Source organism: Bison bison, unplaced genomic scaffold (assembly GCF_000754665.1).
Source record: "Bison bison bison isolate TAMUID 2011002044 unplaced genomic scaffold, Bison_UMD1.0 scf7180017863955, whole genome shotgun sequence".
In the NCBI taxonomy this organism is placed as follows: domain Eukaryota; kingdom Metazoa; phylum Chordata; class Mammalia; order Artiodactyla; family Bovidae; genus Bison; species Bison bison.
Genome location: NW_011494527.1, coordinates 188,271 through 207,286, shown reverse-complemented (window position 1 = coordinate 207,286; position 19,016 = coordinate 188,271). Strand labels below are relative to the sequence as shown.

Sequence of the window (19,016 nt, the reverse complement as noted above, 5' to 3'; positions counted from 1 at the left end):
CCACCCAGCTTGGCTGCCCCTGCCGCACAAGCCAGGACCTGCTCACCAAGCTGTGCTGGACGTGCGGCCTCTGCACGAGCTTCTGGACGCCATTCTCCACGGTGACCCCCAGCCAGTTGAGGGTGGCCCAGCACCACAGGTAGTCGTTCCCGCCGTGCCAGAAGCTCACAAACGCGAACGTCATTGCAGTGGAGAAGAGGGCCCCCAGCAGGCCATGCTGTGACCCGCCCGCTGGGATGTACACGTACCTGGAGAAAGAAGAGGCCATGAGGAGCCCTGCGGAGCGCTGGCCCCCAACGCCACCCACTCCCTGCCTGATTCTCCTGCCACACATCGCTATTCACCATGTGCAGACCCTTCCCCACGTCCAGGCGGCCACGGGGCACTCCCTGAACGCTCTGTCACACGGGAGGTGGCAAGCACAGAAGCCTCTGGGGGATTCCCAGGTGGCACTAGTGGTAAAGAATCCCCCTGCCAATGCAGGGAGACGTAAGAGACACAGGTTCGATCCCTAGGTCGGGAAGATCCCCTGGAGGCGGGCATAGCAACCCACTCTAGTATTCTTGCTTGGAGAATCCCACGGACAGAGGCACCTGGTGGGCTGCGGTTCATGGGGTTGCAAAGAGTCAGACACAACTGAGTGGGGGATACCAGCCTTAACGGTAGGTATGTATTTTACAGCTCAAACTATCAAGTTTCAGGTAAACCCAGTATTTAAGCACAATTGCTGAGTTCAGGCCCCTAAACGGCAGGATGGCTTCTGCAGAAGAGGGGTAGCCTTGGCAGGCTGGATCCTCCAGCTTTCCAGGCAAGTTGCCCAGAAGTAGTGACAAACTCACAAGTGAGGAGAAGAGCTCTGTGCTCACAGGGCAGCCAAATTATCACCCGAAAGGCAGAGCCCCCGCTAGGGTAAGTGCTCTACTGCTGAGACAGCTGTCTGACCACATACAAGCAGAACCGTGTTCTTCAATCAGTATTTTCCTGCTAGAGCTGGACAAAACTCACATTGTGTTGTCAGGATCTGGAGAGCTAGAAGAACACCCTCCTTGCAGGGGTCTCTTTAAAAAGCCTATCGGTCTTTGTTTATTGCTGTCAGTGCTTCTTTGTCCAACCTTATTCCATAAAGGAAAAGGAAATTCTCATTTCCTAAACACACCATGCGTCCCAAGCATGGCACTAGGCACTTTACATGGATCACTCGACCTGATTCTTTGAAACACCATATGCTGTTCTAGCATGCCAATCCACTGAACCCACTGACAGGCTGTCCTATTCATTATTTTAATATTTTGTTGGAAATGTTATTTTGAAAATAATTTTTAAATAGAACACTTTCATAGGCAAGCCAAAAGATACAATATAAAAAGCATTCCCCAGTCAATAAATACTTCCAAGGACTATGGTGCCTTCAAACTGTGGTGCTGGGGAAGACTCTTAAGAGTCCTTTGGACTGCAAGGAGATCCAACCAGTCCATCCTAAAGGAACTAAGTCCTGGATATTCATTGGAAGGACTGATGCTGAAGTTGAAGCTCCAATCCTTTGGCCACCTGATACAAAGAGCTGACATCAGAAATGACCCTGATGCTGTGAAAGATTGAGGGCAGGAGGAGAAGGGAATGAAAGAGGATGAGATGGTCGGATGGCATCACCGACTCAACGGACATGAGTTTGAGCAAGCTCCGGGAGATGGTGAAGTACAGGGAAGCCTGGCATGCTGCAGTCCACGGGGTTGCAAAGAGTCGGACACGACAGAGCGACTGAACAACAACGACTATGTGACTATCAATATTTTTAAATGTCCTCCTTCACTCTCAAAGGTGCTCCAGGTCAGATGGTAAATTATCAGCTTCGACAGCCCCACTTTTGGGGTGAGAAAAACTGGGGCTGAGAATAGGAAGAACCTAGATGCAAATATGCATCTCTGGCACCGAGCATCCGTGTTTTCCATTGCACCCCTGGGCTTATTTTGAAAGCCCTCCTATCTTGCATCTCAATCTGAAACAAACCAGAAAGCACGTGAGAATGCACGCATTTCAGAAACAAGTGAAGCGAAGAAAATACTTTCTCTTGCACAGAAACAAGACCATCTCAACAATCAAGTCAGCACCAAGCACTCACTACAGACTAAGGAATAATCCAGCTGTGGCCAAGGATTTATTTAGCCTTCCAGGGCATTCCTGGTATTATGAGACACACAAAGACATACCAGGTTGCTCCTGCCCAAAGGACACGTACAGCTGGTTGTGAAACGACAGCAAACCAATTCTATCATTAAGCTGACGTGGGACTTGTTTGCTGTATCATATGGTACAAAGAAGACCAGGGGAGCTTAAGAGTACGGAAAAGAACAGGATGAGTGGAGGCAAGCAGGGTATTAGAGGCTTAATGGTAAAGATCCCTACCTTGGCAAGGTCTAGAGAGTGAGTGAGTTTGGCCAGGAGAAGCAGGGATGCTGCTTCATGGACCAAGAAAGGCTGGACAGTCAGAAAACCCCACCAACAGCCCCAGGCACAGGGGTTTTAACTGGCCTTACGCTGCCCCCTAGAGGCTACTTGGTTATTGCTGCAGAACACTCAACAGGCAAAAAAAAAATGGACCACAAATCTCTGCAACCTCCAACTTGCAAAAAGATAATCACTGCTCCATCATGGTGCTCTATGCTGCTCCTTCTGCTCACATGCTGCTCACTGCTCCTTCACATCATACAATCAGTTGTGTGTGTAAGAAGGTTGCATGTTAAAAAAAAATGGAGTGGTCAAACCAAGTTCAAAAGGATAAGGAGTAACTGCTGTTTACAGAAATTTTGCAGATAATAGTTTTTATAAAACAAGTTCATTCCAATCCTAATACTCTTGTCACCCAACACTGGTTTTATGTTGAGATTATTGTTGTATCTCACTATATAAAAATGAGCTGCACTGTGAGAGCTGGACTGTAAAGAAAGCTGAGTGCCAAAGAATTGATGCTTTTGAACTGTGGTGTTGGAGAAGACTCTTGAGAGTCCCTTAGACTGCAAGGAAATCCAACTAGTCCATCATAAAGCAGATCAATCCTGGGTGTTCATTGGAAGGACTGAGGTTGAAGCTGAAACTCCAATACTTTGGCCACCTGATGCAAAGAACTGACTCATTGGAAAAGACCCTGATGCTGGGAGGGATTGGGGGCAGGAGAAGAAGGAAACAACAGAGGATGAGATGGTAGGATGGCATCATCAACTCAATGGACATGAGTCTGAGTAAACTCCGGGAGTTGGCGACGGACAGGGAGGCCTGGCGTGCTGTAGTCCATGGGGTCGCAAAGAGTCGGACACGACTGAGCAACTGAACTGAATATGTATTAGAAAACCTCAGTATAGAATAAAAACCTCTTCTTGTCCATCCACATCAATGGTCTTTAATATTAGATTCAACTCCAAAAAGAACTGAATTCCAAGCTTGTGACGAGGAAGCATCTAGTCCCATAATTACATGCACAGCTATTTTAGGCATCTCTTGGCATCATGGCTTTGCTACTTTCCTTCAATAATGACAGCCGACAAAAATCTGAGAATTCCTTTTATTCCAGAAACTCACAAATGGCAGGTCTCCAACGACATGAGGTTGCTTGTTTTAAACCAGAAGAGTGTATGGTCTTCCGACTAGAAAAACAAAAAACTCCCTTCCTCTCTCTTAATTTCTAGGAGGCAATGGATACCGCAAGAAGGAACATGAACCTGTTTCCTTTTACAAATCCCGCCAGGCTCGTGTCAGTTCCATGATTAATAAAAACAGAAACGCGTCTCCTTTTAGAAAAGCAGCGGTGTGACCCCACTTACTGAGATCTGCTGCACACTGAAACTGAGTTCCCAGTGGAAGAGAGCATTCAGCACCACCTTCTCAGCAAAGCAAAACTAAAAAGATTTTTTTTTTTCTTCTGTCAGCAACTGTGGGAGATTGAGTCTGCACAAGGCCTGCCCCCTGCCCCTGCCTGCTGGCTTCGTGGGGTCACTGCTTGCAGAGAACGTTGCCTGGGGTGGTTGCCATCAACTGCGCCACCTTCCTAATTAAAAACCATCTCAAACAGAATCAATGCAACATGGCAAAAGCCCACTCAGGACGAGGAACTGATATAAAATGTAGACGTTATTTACAATGTCTACTCTCTACTGAGTTTCAGGTGTTTTTATGTATCCTGTTTCTAATCGTTACAACAACTTCGTGAAGAACTGATGACCAGACCTATTTTATGCAGAAGAGGTAAAATCTAGTTTCAGAATCCCCCAGGTCTGTGTTCTATGAAGCTGTTGACCACAGTGAGAGCATTTTTTGGTGATATGTTCCTCTTGTTCAACCACATCTGCAAAGCAGTCTCCACAGAAACATCCACCAGTATTTTATTAACTGAAGAAACATCCTCTGTATAAAAAGGAATCTTACTGGGGAGAAGGTGCTCATGAATTACAAAGGCATTTGAGCGACTTCACTTTCACTTTTCACTTTCATGCATTGGAGAAGGAAATGGCAACCCATTCCAGTGTTCTTGCCTTGAGAATCCCAGGGACGGGGGAGCCTAGTGGGCTGCCGTCTATGGGGTCGCACAGAGTCAGACACGACTGAAGTGACTTAGAAGTTAGGCCAAGTAGGGCTTCTTCCCTGGTGGCTCCAAAGGTAAAGAACCTGCCTGCAATGCAGGAGACCCAGGTTCGCTCCCTGGGTCAGGAAGAAACCTTGGCAAAGGGAATTGGATAGAGGAACCTGGTGGGTTACAGTCCAAGGGTTTGCAAAGAATTGGACACGACTAAGCGACTAACACTTAGGCCAAGGAGCTCTGGGCCAGAAAGACACAGTTCAAGTTTTAAACAGACTAAATAGGGACTTCCCTGGTGGTCCAGCAGTTAGGAATATGCCTGCCAGAGGAGGGGACGAGGATTTGATTCCATATGCCGAGGAGCAACTAAGCCTGTGTACCACATCTATGGGGCCTGCTCCGCAACCAGAGAAACCACTGCGGTGAGAAGCCTGCACGTTGCAACTGCAGAGTGCCCCAGCTCACCACAAGACCCAGGGCAGCCAAAATACAAATAAAATGTTAAATAGACTAAACAGTTTCCTTCTGCCCCACAAGCAGAGACCATACCCTATCTAGATGGGCTTCCTGCAGAAGTCTGACCGTGTTAAGAAGTTGGGCATAAGAGGTTGATACCTGGGGATTGTTGCTAACTAGTAGATGTATCTGAAGGGGAAACAAAATAGCTGCTTCCTTCATAATCACTAGGAAAAACTCAAGAATGTGTCTGACAGTTGGGACAGGGGTGGTGAGAATCCACATGGTAAAGCATTATTCTTAAAATCACAACACTTTTGTCCCAGGACTTACCCAACAGCTTCCCAGCTTGCCAAGTTATTGTCAAACCCTTTGCCATGAACTCCAGACCCCAGCAAGATAAGGGGATGAGGCACCCAAGACACAGAAAAGCTTAGTTTTCTCTGCCCTGCGGACTGAGCCGAGGTGGGCTTGCTGACTTCCCATCTTCAATTATCTATTTCTTGGCTGGGATGGGGCAGGCAGTGGTTGACATTCTATTCCAGCTCTGCTTTATCTTTCCACCCTATTTCCCACTAGTCCTGAAATCCTGAACAAATGGGGCCTTCACACTTCTGTGCCTCTGAGCACACCATTTTCACCCCCTCCACCCTCTCTGGTTTCCCAACTCCTCTATAAAGTCTCTGTTAAATATTCTCAGTCTCTAACCCAGAGAACCTACTGTTTGTACCACTGAATTGAACAGTTATTCATCAGAAGATGTCTCTTCTATTATGATGGTCATTTCAACTAAACTAAATTTCGTTTAGGCAGTTTTCAATTTGTGTGAGTATATATGTGCATGCCCACATGTGCTATAATTAGCTACCATCAACAGTATTTATATATCTAACACTAATTTTCATCACTTTCCACAGTCTCCAATAGCTTTTTACACTTCTGATAGACTGTCACCACCGCACAGACACACTGTGAGCAGTTAGCAAGCACGGAAGGGTTATAAGGACTTGCCCCTCTTACTGGCAGAGACTTCAGAAGACACCCATTCCTAAGGAACACAGACCCCCGAGGACCCTGCCGTCTCACCACACTCTGTAATTCTCCTTCCCCCATTAAAGTCACAGTCACGCAGCCCCCAAAGCTGTTCCAACCTCAAGAGATGTAAAAACCTGCAATGACTGGCCCTTTAAAGGCCAGAGCCTTCAGTAGCTGGGAAGGGCAAGACGTGTGGCTGCACTGCATTGGCAGGAAGGTGACCTCACCTTTGGTTCACCTGAGTTCACTTGGGCTTCCCCCGAGTTCCGGATTAGAGTTCTCTGCAGAGGTGCCCTCAACCTAGCTCTCAGGGGCAGTGGCTCCCGTGACTCGAGCCTGTCTCTAGCTTTGGCCTCGGCCTACATCTGAGTTCTCCATCAGCCAAAGCCTGTGATGACCCACCAGTCAAAGCCTCATCCTCTAGCTGGTGGACAAAGGACTGGTGTTTAGTTTTCACAAAGGGAGGTATATACTTATTATTAAAAGTTTTCAAAGGAAGATACACGCAGAAAACATAATCCGCTTTTAATATCTTTCTACCCAGTAAACATCGTAATGGAATTTTAATAAGTAAAAGCTAGCAAAACTAGAAAAGGCAAGGAAACACAGAAATTCTTCCCTAAAGACTCCACAAGGAACGCAGCTCAGCCACATCTTGATTATAGCCCTCTGGTATAGACCCATCTCAGATTTCTGACCTCCAGGGCTGCAAGACAATAAATTTGTGTTGTTTAGAGCTGCTACCCCTGAAGAAGGGCATAGCAACCCACTCCAGTATTCTTGCCTGGAGAATCCCCATGGGGAGAGGAGCCTGGCAGGCTACAGTCCATGGGGCCGCAAAGAGTCGGACACAACCGAGTGACCAAGCATAGTACAGCAGTTGGTTAACAGGCAACTGCAAACCTTAGCCTCTCCAGAAGGCTAAAAGAGAGGTCACTTTCAAAGCAGAGGGCACATTTGAGCTGAGCTAATTGCCAACATCTTTACTGAAAGATGAAAGTTTCACATGCAACTCTGAAAAGCTGCCTATTTAAAAATGCTATGTCCTATTTTGCAACAGAATACCGTGAAATTTATAAAACAGAGATTAAAGTCCAGCTATATTTAGTCAGCACAGTGGTGAAGAATCCACCTGCCAATGCAGGAGATGTGAGTTCGATCCCTGGGTCAGGAAGATCCCTTGGAAGAGGAAATGGCAACCCACGCCAGTATTTTTGCCTGGAGAATCCTATAGACAGAGGAGCCTGGTGGTTACAATCCATGGGGTCGCAAAGAGTCAGACATAATTGCATGACTGAGCATGAATGCATGAATATATTCAGTCTACGTTTAAACTTCTAGGTTCATGTCATTAGATGCCAACACCCTTAAAAAAAAAAAAAAATTAACCTTTTCATTCCACAAAGCCAGTAGATCAGGGGATTGAAGTACTGTGCTGATGAACCCAAGCCTATAACCTCCATCCTAGAGAAAGATTCAACTCTTCCCTCATAAACCAAAACCCAAACTCTAGCTCCTCCAAAACTCTATCTTCCCCTCTGCAGAAAAGGCTGAAAGATCATGAAAGCCTCAGCCCTGCTGTCCTTACCCCGCTAGACCACGCCCAAGCAGCAACAGCAGCAAAGCACCGGACAAGCAGGAAGGCAGCGCTTGGAAGCCAGAGACATGGCCTTGGTCCTCCTCTGCCACTTACCAGTCCCTGTACCCGTGACCTTGTCAGTAAGCCTTTGTTTAAGTCTGTACATTGAACTTATACTGGGAGGGCTAAAATCACCTTCAAGTATGAACTGCTGTAAAGATCAGCTGATACAATACATGTGGGGTAAGGAATCATCACCAGATGGTCAATACCGAAATCAGACTGATTATATTCTTTGCAGCCAAAGATGGAGAAGCTCTATACAGTCAGCAAAAATAAGACCGGAAGCTGACTGTGGCTCAGATCACGAACTCCTTATTGCCAAATTCAGACTTAAATTGAAAAAAAAAATTGAAGACTAAACTGAAGAAAGTAGGGAAAAACCACTAGACCATTCAGGTATGACCTAAATCAAATCCCTTATGATTATACAGTGGAAGTGAGAAATACATTTAAGGGACTAGATCTGATAGAGTGCCTGATGAACTATGGACTGAGGTTCGTGACACTGTACAGGAGACAGGGATCAAGATCATGCCCATGGAAAAGCAATGCAAAAAAGCAAAATCTCTGTCTGGGGAGGCCTTACAAACAGCTGTGAAAAAAAAGAAGCCAAAAGCAAAGGAGAAAAGGAAAGATATTTCCATTTGAATGCAGAGTTCCAAAGAATAACAAGGAGAGATAAGAAAGCCTTCCTCAGCGACCAATGCAAAGAAATAGAGGAAAACAACAGAATGCAAAAGACTAGAGATCTCTTCAATAAAATTAGAGATACCAAGGGAACATTTCATGCAAAGATGGGCTCGAGAAAGGACAGAAGTGGTATGGACCTAACAGAAGCAGAAGATATTAAGAAGAGATGGCAAGAACACACAGAAGAACTATACAAAAAAGATCTGCAAGACCCAGATAATCACGATGGTGTGATCACTCACCAAGAGCCAGGCATACTGGAATGTGAAGTCAAGTGAGCCTTAGGAAGTATCACTTCGAACAAAGCTAGTGGAGGCAATGGAATTCCAGTTGAGCTATTTCAAATCCTGAAAGACGATGCTGTGAAAGTGCTGCACTCAATATGCCAGCAAATTTGGAAAACTCAGCAGTGGCCACAGGACTGGAAAAGGTCAGTTTTCATTCCAATCCCAAAGAAAGGCAATGCCAAAGAATGCTCAAACTACCACATAATTGCACTCATCTCACAGGGTAGTAAAGTAATGCTCAAAATTCTCCAAGCCAGCCTTCCGCAATACGTGAACTGTGAACTTCCAGAAGTTCAAGCTGGTTTTAGAAAAGGCAGAGGAACCAGAGATCAAATTGCCAACATCCGCTGGATCATGGAAAAAGCAAGAGAGTTTCAGAAATACATCTATTTCTGCTTTATTGACTATGCCAAAGCCTTTGACTGTGTGGATCACAATAAACTGTGGAAAATTCTGAAAGAGATGGGAATACAAGACCACCTGACCTGCCTCTTGAGAAACCTATATGCAGGTCAGGAAGCAACAGTTAGAACTGGACATGGAACAACAGACTGGTTCCAAATAGGAAAAGGAGTACATCAAGGCTGTATACTGTCACCCTGCTTATTTAACTTCTATGCAGAGTACATCATGAGAAACGCTGGGCTGGAGGAAGCACAAGCTGGAATCAAGACTGCTGGGAGAAATATCAATAACCTCAGATATGCAGATGACACCGCCCTTATGGCAGAAAGTGAAGAGGAACTAAAAAGCCTCTTGATGAAAGTGAAAGAGGAGAGTGAAAAAGTTGGCTTAAAGCTCAACATTCAGAAAACAAAGATCATGGCATCTGGTCCCGTCACTTCATGGGAAATAGGTGGGGAAACAGTGGAAACAGTGTCAGACTTTATTTTGTTGGGCTCCAAAATCACTGCAGATGGTGATTGCAGCCATGAAATTAAAAGATGCTTACTTCTTGGAAGGAAAGTTATGATCAACCTAGATAGCATATTCAAAAGCAGAGACATTACTTTGCCAACAAAGGTCTGTCTAGTCAAGGTTATGGTTTTTCCAGTGGTCATGTATGGATGTGAGAGTTGGACTGTGAAGGAAGCTGAGCACCAAAGAATTGATGCTTTTGAACTGTGGTGTTGGAGAAGACTCTTGAGAGTCCCTTGGACTGCAAGGAGATCCAACCAGTTCATCCTAAAGGAGACCAATCCTGGGTGTTCATTGGAAGGACTGATACTGAGGCTGAAACTCCAATACTTTGGCCACCCCATGTGAAGAGTTGACTTATTGGAAAAGACCCTGATGCTGGGAGGGATTAGGGGTAGGAGGAGAAGGGGATGACAGAGGATGAGATGGCTGGATGGCATCACTGATTCGATGCACATGAATTTGGGTGAACTCCGGGAGTTGGTGATGGACAGGGAGGCCTGATGTGCTGCGATTCATGGGATCGCAAAGTGTCAGACACGACTGAGAGACTGAACTGAATTGAAGGAATCTGGAGACTGTAACACTCCTATAAATGGAAGTATGCACACTTGCATTCAGGAAAAAACAAGATGCCATTATCATAATGATTAGCATCCCTATATTCTTCATAACCACATGAAGAGAGCAAGACCCCTGGGCTTGCTTGCTCAGGGATGCTTTTCACTTAAAACCATTAGCCTTAACTATGCCTTCATTAGAACCAGGTCACTTAGTGCTAAGGGGATGAAGCTCTAAGGGAGGAAAATTTTTTCTCCTGCTCGTCTATGTTCTTTAACAGTAAGAGTGACATAACGCAGATTAATAAGAAAAACAAATTTCATTACATATGTCAGGGAGTCCACAAGACAATCAGAGTCAAGGAATGCCCTAATCTGAGGAATGGGATGGGGTCTGGGGCTTCCAGGTGCAGGAAGGGAATTCACAGGAGGACCAGAAGAGCAGATGTTAGGGCAATTAGAACCTTGCCCTGCCCTGCAGATGGTCTTTCAGATAAATACGTTCTCTCTGGTAATAGCTCTTTTTCTGGTATAAGCCCCCTACCCAAATTCTTTCAGATAGCTAAGTTAGAGGGAAACGTTGTTCCTGAGTCAGCTGGATCTTGATTGCCTTCGGCTCAGAATAATCCACGTGCCAAAGTGGCATCTTTGGGGGAAGGGGCATATTCCGTTTCCCTTCAAAAGTTATGGATTCAACATGCATGCAGCTCTGTTGAATAAGCTTAACCCGGAGGACAGCCAGCTGTTCTCCAAACCTCTGATACTGGCTACAGATGAGCCTGCAGAGGCTGTGCGGGCGGGTCAGAGTAAAGTAGCTTCTACCGCAACTTGGTCCATTAACCAACGTCTCACCTTCTAATCACTGCAGACCCTCCACTCTGGTCCCCTCTTTTCTACAGATACAAGAGTCAGGTGACCAGGTCCTTTCCTTATCATGGGGGACTGCTGGGTGGGCAGGGCCAGAAAGTATCAATACTATGCAGGTTACTCATTCAACCCATTTAAAGCTGCTTACTAATGTTCCAGAAGGCTGTCCAGGCGGCACACTGTTAAAAGAATCTGCCTGCCGATGAGGATGGGGGTTCGATCCCTGGGTCGGGAAGATCCCCTGGAGAAGGAAGTGGCAACCCACTCTAGTATTCTTGCCTGGAGAATCCCATGGACAGAGGAGCGTGGCAGGCTACATACAGTCCATGGGGTTGCAAAGAGTCAGACAAGACCAACTAAGTGGGCACGCACACACTTACTGATGTTCCAAGTTAGAGTCTCAGTGATGCAGGAGTCTTCACAATATCACAGTCCTGACAGTCAGAGACTGAAAAACCAAGCAAGTCTTTAAGACGCCATCCTTCAAAACGAGCTTCTAGTCACAGATGAGGGACGGGAAGGCCCAGGGGAGGGGAGCACAGAAGGGGAGCACTACTTGCCCCCTTGGGGCTGCTGACCCTCTTTGCTTGAGAGCATGCTGATGCCTCAGCAATCCCCAGGGCCCCTGGGCCCACATGTATTTTGGGTTACAAATAAACACCATATAAAACAGATTCTTGGGAGGTTTGAGCAGAGGAGAGAGAGTGGGAGTCTGTACTCTTTAGTGCCGTGGAGCTGAGTCTCATCGCTAATAAAAAGGTCCTCAAAGCCTCAGTTTAATAACCACCAAGATTTCCTGGCTGCCTGCCTGTCTTCCCACCTTCCTCCTGAGAGGATGCTGAAAGCAACTATCGGATTAAAAGAGGGAGGGTACAAAGAGCCAGCGGTCTGCGAGGGGCACACTCAGATGAGCCAGCGGTCTGCGAGGGGCAGACTCGGATGTCTGTAGGACGCAGGTACATGTGCTTCCCTGTTTCACCAAGGGAGGGGGCTGAGAGGAGAGCGTGCATCCTTCCCTGCTCCTAACCCCCTTCTCAACCTTTACTCCATCAGCGGATCCCAAACCCAGGGCCCACATTGCCACCTCTTATCAGCAACTGGACCGCGTCTCCCCCAGGCTCCCTTCTGATCCCTGCCTCTCACCCCCACTCCCTGCTGGTCCTAATCCTCTCACTCAGTTGTAACTGCGGTTAGGAAGAGGTTCACTATGAAACAAACGAGAACCACTCAAAAACGACTGTGCGGGTACAATGCCCTTGGGTCTCCAGGAGAACGTGCTCTGAACACAAGTGCGCTGAAGAAATGCCTGGCTGGAGGCTGAAGCGTTCCATTCTTCTGGGTTTGTGGTGTGATGATTTTGAGGCAGCCGTGCTGGACAGGGCCCCACGGAGGCAGGCCCACAGTCTTGACAGGTGTAAACTCTACATTTCCGTGGTGACACGGCAGGTTGGCCAACAGGCAAAAGCAGAAGTGAACTGTTCGGGCAAAGGAGACGCCAATTCTTTGTCCTCAGAAGCATCTAGTCTGACAAAGGGGTCCTGCTTACCGTGGATTCCCACTGCATCAGGTCCTAAATTAAATCTCATCAGCCTGGCTTTTAAACATCAATCTCCAGCTGACTCCCTCCTATGCCATCAACTCCATCTTACGTGTCTCCAAAATAGCTTCTCCACTCCAATTAAAGAACTTCACTCTTTCCCATGTCTGAGCCCCACAACCATGCCAGTCCACCCCTCAATCAGACAAGATCTCTGGTTGTTCTTTCCACCATCTGATCTTTCAAAATGGGTTCAGCATTCACTTCAAGGAAAATCTCCCTAGCTGATCCCACTGAATGTGGGTGGCCAATGATTCTTCATCTCTGCAAAATTCAGGTGTTCATCTGGGACTGAGTTACTCCTTTCAGACCAGTTGATGTGCTGTTTCTTACCAATTCTAAGCCGCTTCATCAGGTCTGAGGGTACGTGGGACTCCCCATCTCACAGTCAAGACACTGATCAGAGAATTGCAGCATTTCTCTATTTTCCCCCCAGAGGCTAACTTAAACTGTGAACTCAGGAGGTGCTTAACAAACCCAGATCAACTGCCTTCTTTTCTTGTTCTTTTCCTCATCCTCCTCATTTCTCTGACTCATTCATTTCCTTCTTCTTTTCCTTGTCACTCTCTATAAACAAAAGAGAACTCTCCCGCTTAAAGTGTGGCCTCAAGAGTAAACGTCATTGTTCACTGTCTGCCTCTGCCACTTTCTTCTTTAAAGTGCTGTGGGGTTTACAGGTTGATATTTACACAGTCACAGATGCTAACTGAATCACAGATGCTAACCACAGGTGCCCCTAAGTGAGGGGAGCAAGAGGTGGGACACACCAACTTCAGCTTCCCCAGGAAGTTGCTGGAAGTACCCAGAAGAAAAAAGGGATTTAACCAAAGAGCAAAACTTCAGCGTGTTAAATGTTTTTAATATCAAAGCACCCAAATTGAGAGGTTTAAGGTTTGTGATATTAACTTTAAAAGCCTCAAATGAAACCCTGGACGCGCTCACCAGTACTAGATGCATGGGAGGGAAGGGCGTTCATGAGACCCACAGGAGCGTGGCTTTGGCTAGATTGCTTGGTTTAACTTTGCTAACAAAATCGCTTCCTCCGCCATGGATATCACTTCCAAGTCCAGTGTGTATTTTGGCCACAAGAAAATAGTGAGGAGGTCACTGTTGGACATGAGTGAATGTGCGCACACTCAAACACACACAGTGCCTCAGAGCACAGAGGAGGGTGGAAGGTGGGTGGGGAGGCCAGGGTCACAGGTTTCGGTGAGGGTCTCTTATCTAGGCCTTGATTTACAACTGGTAAAAGTTCCAGGGCTAGGGGACCGCTAGGGGTGAGGTCTGAGTATTATAGTTTGGAGCATTTGGGACGTAGGCACGAATCTTCTCAAAAGGTTACAGCCAATTACGACAGTGTGCTATTTTGCTACTGTTCCCTGCTAAAACAGAAAGATCTGTCTTCTCTAATGGATTTTCAGGATGCAGAGCTAAAATAATAACTTATGCTCTGAATTTGCCACTTCCCCACCGCTCTGCTGCCATGATGCTAACTTAGGAATTAATGCAAAATGCACAGGAAGAGCGTTATCTGAAGGAAACCTGCAGTGAATCTTGACTCAAGGTGACAAATCGTCTCCTAAGAGCAAATTTCCACCACCGCCACCCCCAACCCCGCAGTGTATCTGCTTTGTCAATGCGAACCTATGCACTCTGGATTTTCTTAACAAGTAGCAGCCATTGGTAATAAAAATGTTCAGCAGAGGTGGCCATAGATGGGATCCAATGCCTAGAAAGGGAGAGAAACAGGAGAAAATACCAGCAGGTCTACAGGCACCCCTATCAAAAACACTGCCACTGGAGACTGTTTCCAGGAGGAAGAAAAATAAAGGTCTCAGGAGCCGAAGTGCTGTTTTAAAAAGAATCAGAGAGAAATGGTTGCTGGTGGTAATAAAGAGGCTGCTCCCTCACTGGACTGAAATCAGCACTCTGACAAATCAGCTCTGACAGAACTGTTTCAACTGCCTCTCATTTATCATGATTATGACCCACCATCCCTTACCAGACATGATGCCTTTTAAGTTTGGCCACTGGGAGGAAAACTGAGAATGTTTGGGTCTAGGCATGAGTGACGATAAATCTGCAGCAGTATCCAACAAGGCCACGCCAGTGCAACACTTACGGAAACAAAACAAGAATATCATCCCACGGCCGGGAAACTATGCCCCACAAGCACGTTCCCCTTAATGCAGCGAGAGCTGCCCGGATGACGTCCAGACAATGCTGCTTATTCAAAAGACGCTATGGTAATTGCAGGAAGTCTTGGGTGCACACTGAGAGGTTAGGATTTTAAGAGCTGGCATCTTACAGAGAGAGTCTAAGGATGATGCCCAATGTGTGTCACAAAATCCAGAGTCTTCTGTAGATTAAAAATGCCACCATTCATACAAAAAAATCCTAAGAAATCCAAAGATGTCCGCCATGGAACTGGATATTAACATGATCATCCATTCCGGGAAACAGCCACATCCCAAGCACTGGAGAAAGATGTAGGCAGTCAGAATGGGATTTTGCTCCCCAGGCTCCTTCTTAAGTAGGGACCAACTGGTGAGAAGCACAGGGGATCACGCTGAGCTGTCTGAAACATGAAAAGAAACACAGCTAATGGTGGAGCGGTAAGGAGATTCAGATGTGCTTCCAAAATGCATGCTCTTTTCAACGGATCAAGTAGTTTCCCCACGATAACTATGGATATGAGGTATAAATAACCTGTATGCTTAACATTTAAAAGATAGATAGTATTTAATCGAATACTTCTTAACTATCTACTGAATCCCTAATGGGTGTCAATCACTAGGTTCAGGGCGTTCTACAGTACTTCATTTGATTTAGACGTCACCTGAGCATTTTTTAGTGTCTCAGGGTCATTTCTGTCAACCTAAATTATCTTCACAGCTGCAAAGCATAACAGTGCTAGATAAGCGTCCAAATCACGAGATGACAAAAATCCCATGCACCCCTACTCAATAAATCTGGTAGAAATGTATTATTACACCTCAGAGTCTAGAGGTCAGAATGCTCCCCTCTGTTGGCACAAAGGACCTTGGAGACCGGAGGGATACCATCCAGCCTGCACCTCAACATTCTCAGTGACCAAGAAGTCATGGCTTTTTGAGACAGTCTTTTCCACCCTTTTAGGACAACTTAAGAGAGAGCGTGCTTCTCTCTACTTCTCACTGTTGACCATGGTTCTCCTCTCGGAAGCAATATGGAACATGGGCACCTAGTCTTCAGCCGGCAGTCTGTCACAACACCTGAGGACGGTTCTCATCTCTTTCCAAAGGCTTGACTTTGGACACAATGTATCCTCAGCTTCTTTATTCATTCTTTTATACCCAGTTCCAAACTGTAGTTTCCCTTTCTCTAGGCAATTTCCCATTTGTCTGTGTTCCCCCTGGGACTGTGATATCTGAAAAGACTGCCTTTATGGAATGACCTGAGTCATGAAGAACTTGAGTGGGAATACCACATTCTTTTTCTAACCATATATTCACAGCATCAACAAATCTTATCTAAGTATTTACCATATTGGACTTCCCAGGTGGTACAGTGGTAAAGAATCCAGTTGCAAGGCAGAGGACATGGGTTAGATCCCTGGGTTGGGAAGATCCCCTGGAGGAGGGAACAGCTACCCACTCTAGTATTATGGCCTGGAGAATCCCAGGGACAGAGGACCCTGGTGGGCTACAGTCCATGGGGTTGCAAAAGAGTTGGACACAACTTAGTAAATAACAACAACAAAATGTACTATATTCCAGGTACTATGATTAGCAGAGGAGGCATTCAGGAATGTGCCACAGAAAACTGCCCTCATGAGCTTACATCTAACCTACTGTAATGATGAAGCCCATCGTGACATTTATTCTAAGCCAGCCTTATCTCATACCAAAGTCTGAACCTACCATGTCCCTGAGAAAGTCAGGACCATCATAAAAGAGTGCCCTATTCTAACCACATACACTCTGATCTCTGCTGGTACCTATCCATTCGTTCATCCACAGTGGAAGAGATGCCCTTTCCATGACTGAGGCTAACTCTACTCTTTGGTTCTATATCCCTTTGCCTCCTAGGGTACCGTGCTCCATCAGTCACCCTGTACCCTTATCAGCTTAATGGAACTGGTTCTCTCCTTAGCACAAAGACATATTCCAATCCTTTGTATTTTATAAACACCTTTCTTTTACCCCACAACGTCTACTTCTTCACCTTTGATCCCAACTCCTTTTTTCACAGTCAAGTATTTCAAAATCCTTGAAAGAACAGTCTACACCCAGTCTCCAAGCCCGCCCCTCCCAACTGTTCCTGAACTGGTAGCAATTGGACTTCTGTCCCTCCATGTTCCATTGGGACAACTTCTGTCAAGGTCATTAACAGCCTTCAGACTGCCAAAGCCGATGGATATATTTACATCTTTCTCTTAGTTGTCTGTTACATTTGGCATTGCTTTTGCCTTCCATTTTCCTCTTTTGATAATTTTACTGATATTCATAATAGAAAATTTGGAAAGAGATACATAAAAAATCCAGAAACCACCACCAGTGACCTTTTTGTCTGTGTCCTCTCTGACATCTTTCTATAAATACTCATATGGACCACTTCAGGAAACTCCTCAGTTGACCTAATCTATCACGAGCATCCTTCCATGTTTTCACCTTCCTTACTCACATTCTTTCCTCCCTTGGCTCCAATGAAACCACTCTCTGTTTTCCTTTTACCCCTAGAGCCATTGTTGCTCAGTCTTCTTTGCAGGCTTCTCACTCTGCCTCATTCTCAAAGTGTCAGCAACTTCTCAGGGGGCTCTCTCCCCAGACCTCAAGGCGCTCATGTGAAGCTGGGGGAGGGGCTTCACTGGCTCATCAACAAAACTCTCAGTGCCTGTGGGTTCATTTATCACAGTCAGCTAGCCAGCCCCACACAGAACAGGTACACAGAGACGATAATACACAGACGATACTCTGCTACACTTGTCACAGGCAAGAGAAATGGACAGGAGGGCTCTGGTGAGGGGTACTGCTGGGGAAATGACTTTGCACAGGGGAAGACCCACGTGAGAGCAAAGAAAAGAAGAAAGAAGGATTAAGGGAAAACAACAGAGAAGCACCAAGACCAAACTCTCCTTCACACCTTTGCTGAGAGCTGGGTCTGTCGTGCAGCGGCTGCCATGCACTACCGAAGGCGCGAGAAGATGCTCCCAGCTGCCCCACCAGTCTCCAGAATCACTGGCCACAGACACCCTCGGGAGGCGACCTTGAAGAAGCACTCCCTGGATGTCCCTCTCTGCAGAGCTCAAGAACCCTCCCCACCCACTCTCTCAGAAACTGCCTTCCACTCACCCAGCCACCCCAGCTTCACTTTACAGCTCCTTCCCAGATTAAATCATTCAGCTGCCAAACCCAAAGGACAACCCCTGACCTCCCACACAATTTTTCTGCTATTCTTAAATGCTTATAATTATGCAAATTTTTGATTGCTTCATTTTCTTTAGTACACTTGAATGCCAAAGTGTTGAGACCCAGTCTGTTACTTATATGTATACCCCCAAAAGCCCAGGAGACATCCTTATTCCCTCTAAATGCTCCCCACAGGCAGAATCACCTGATCCAGGGGCAGTGAAATAAGGAGGGGCCTTAAAGTGCAGTGGTTGAGAGCATGGCTCCTCCCCTGGCTTCTAAATCCCACCTTCCCTTACTATTATGTTGGTGCAAAAGTAATTGCGGTTTTACATTGTTGAACTTTGCTGTTTGCTATTGGAATATACTCTTAAATAAATGTGGTAATGTTGCACATCATTTTAATGTGCATTTATCGCTTTATACTTTTCAGTAATGACTTATTAGTTGCTGTGTATTTTATATTTATTTTAGATTACAAAAATGATATTACACAAAAGCAAATTCAAGTGATTTTCTTACTCAAGTTCAAAATGGATTGCAAAGAAGCAGAGACAACTCGCAACATCAACAACACATTTGCCCCAGGAACTGCTAAAGAACCTATAGTGCAGTGGTGGTTCAAGAAGTTTTGTAAAGGAGATGAGAGCCTTGAAGATGAGGAGCACAGTGGTTGGCCATCGGAAGTTGACAATGACCAATTGAGAGTAATCACTGAAGTTGATCCTCTTACAACTACAGAAGTTGCCAAAGAAGTCAATGTAGACCATGCTATGGTCGTTCGGCCTTTGAAGCAAATTGGAAAGGTGAAAAAGCTCACATTCTATTGTTTTCCTTATGGCACAAAGTGAAGAAGAACTAAAGAGCCTCTTGATGAAAGTGAAAGAGAAGAATGAAAAAGTTGGCTTAAAGCTTAACATTCAGAAAACTAAGATCATGGCATCCGGTCCCATCACTTCATGGCAGATAGATGGGGAAACAGTGGAAACAGTGGCTGACTTTATTTT

The 19,016-nt window shown here is 45.9% G+C and overlaps 1 protein-coding gene across 1 annotated transcript in view; it reads right to left on the bottom strand.

Moving 5' to 3' along the window:
• Positions 1 to 19,016, bottom strand: part of LOC104984233 (protein-cysteine N-palmitoyltransferase HHAT-like) — a 298,539-nt gene that overhangs the window by 98,654 nt on the left and 180,869 nt on the right. Inside the window, exon 8 of the mRNA XM_010833889.1 lies at positions 47 to 248. Within this exon, the coding sequence (XP_010832191.1) occupies positions 47 to 248 (202 nt within the window). The remainder of the gene's footprint in view (positions 1 to 46; positions 249 to 19,016) is intronic.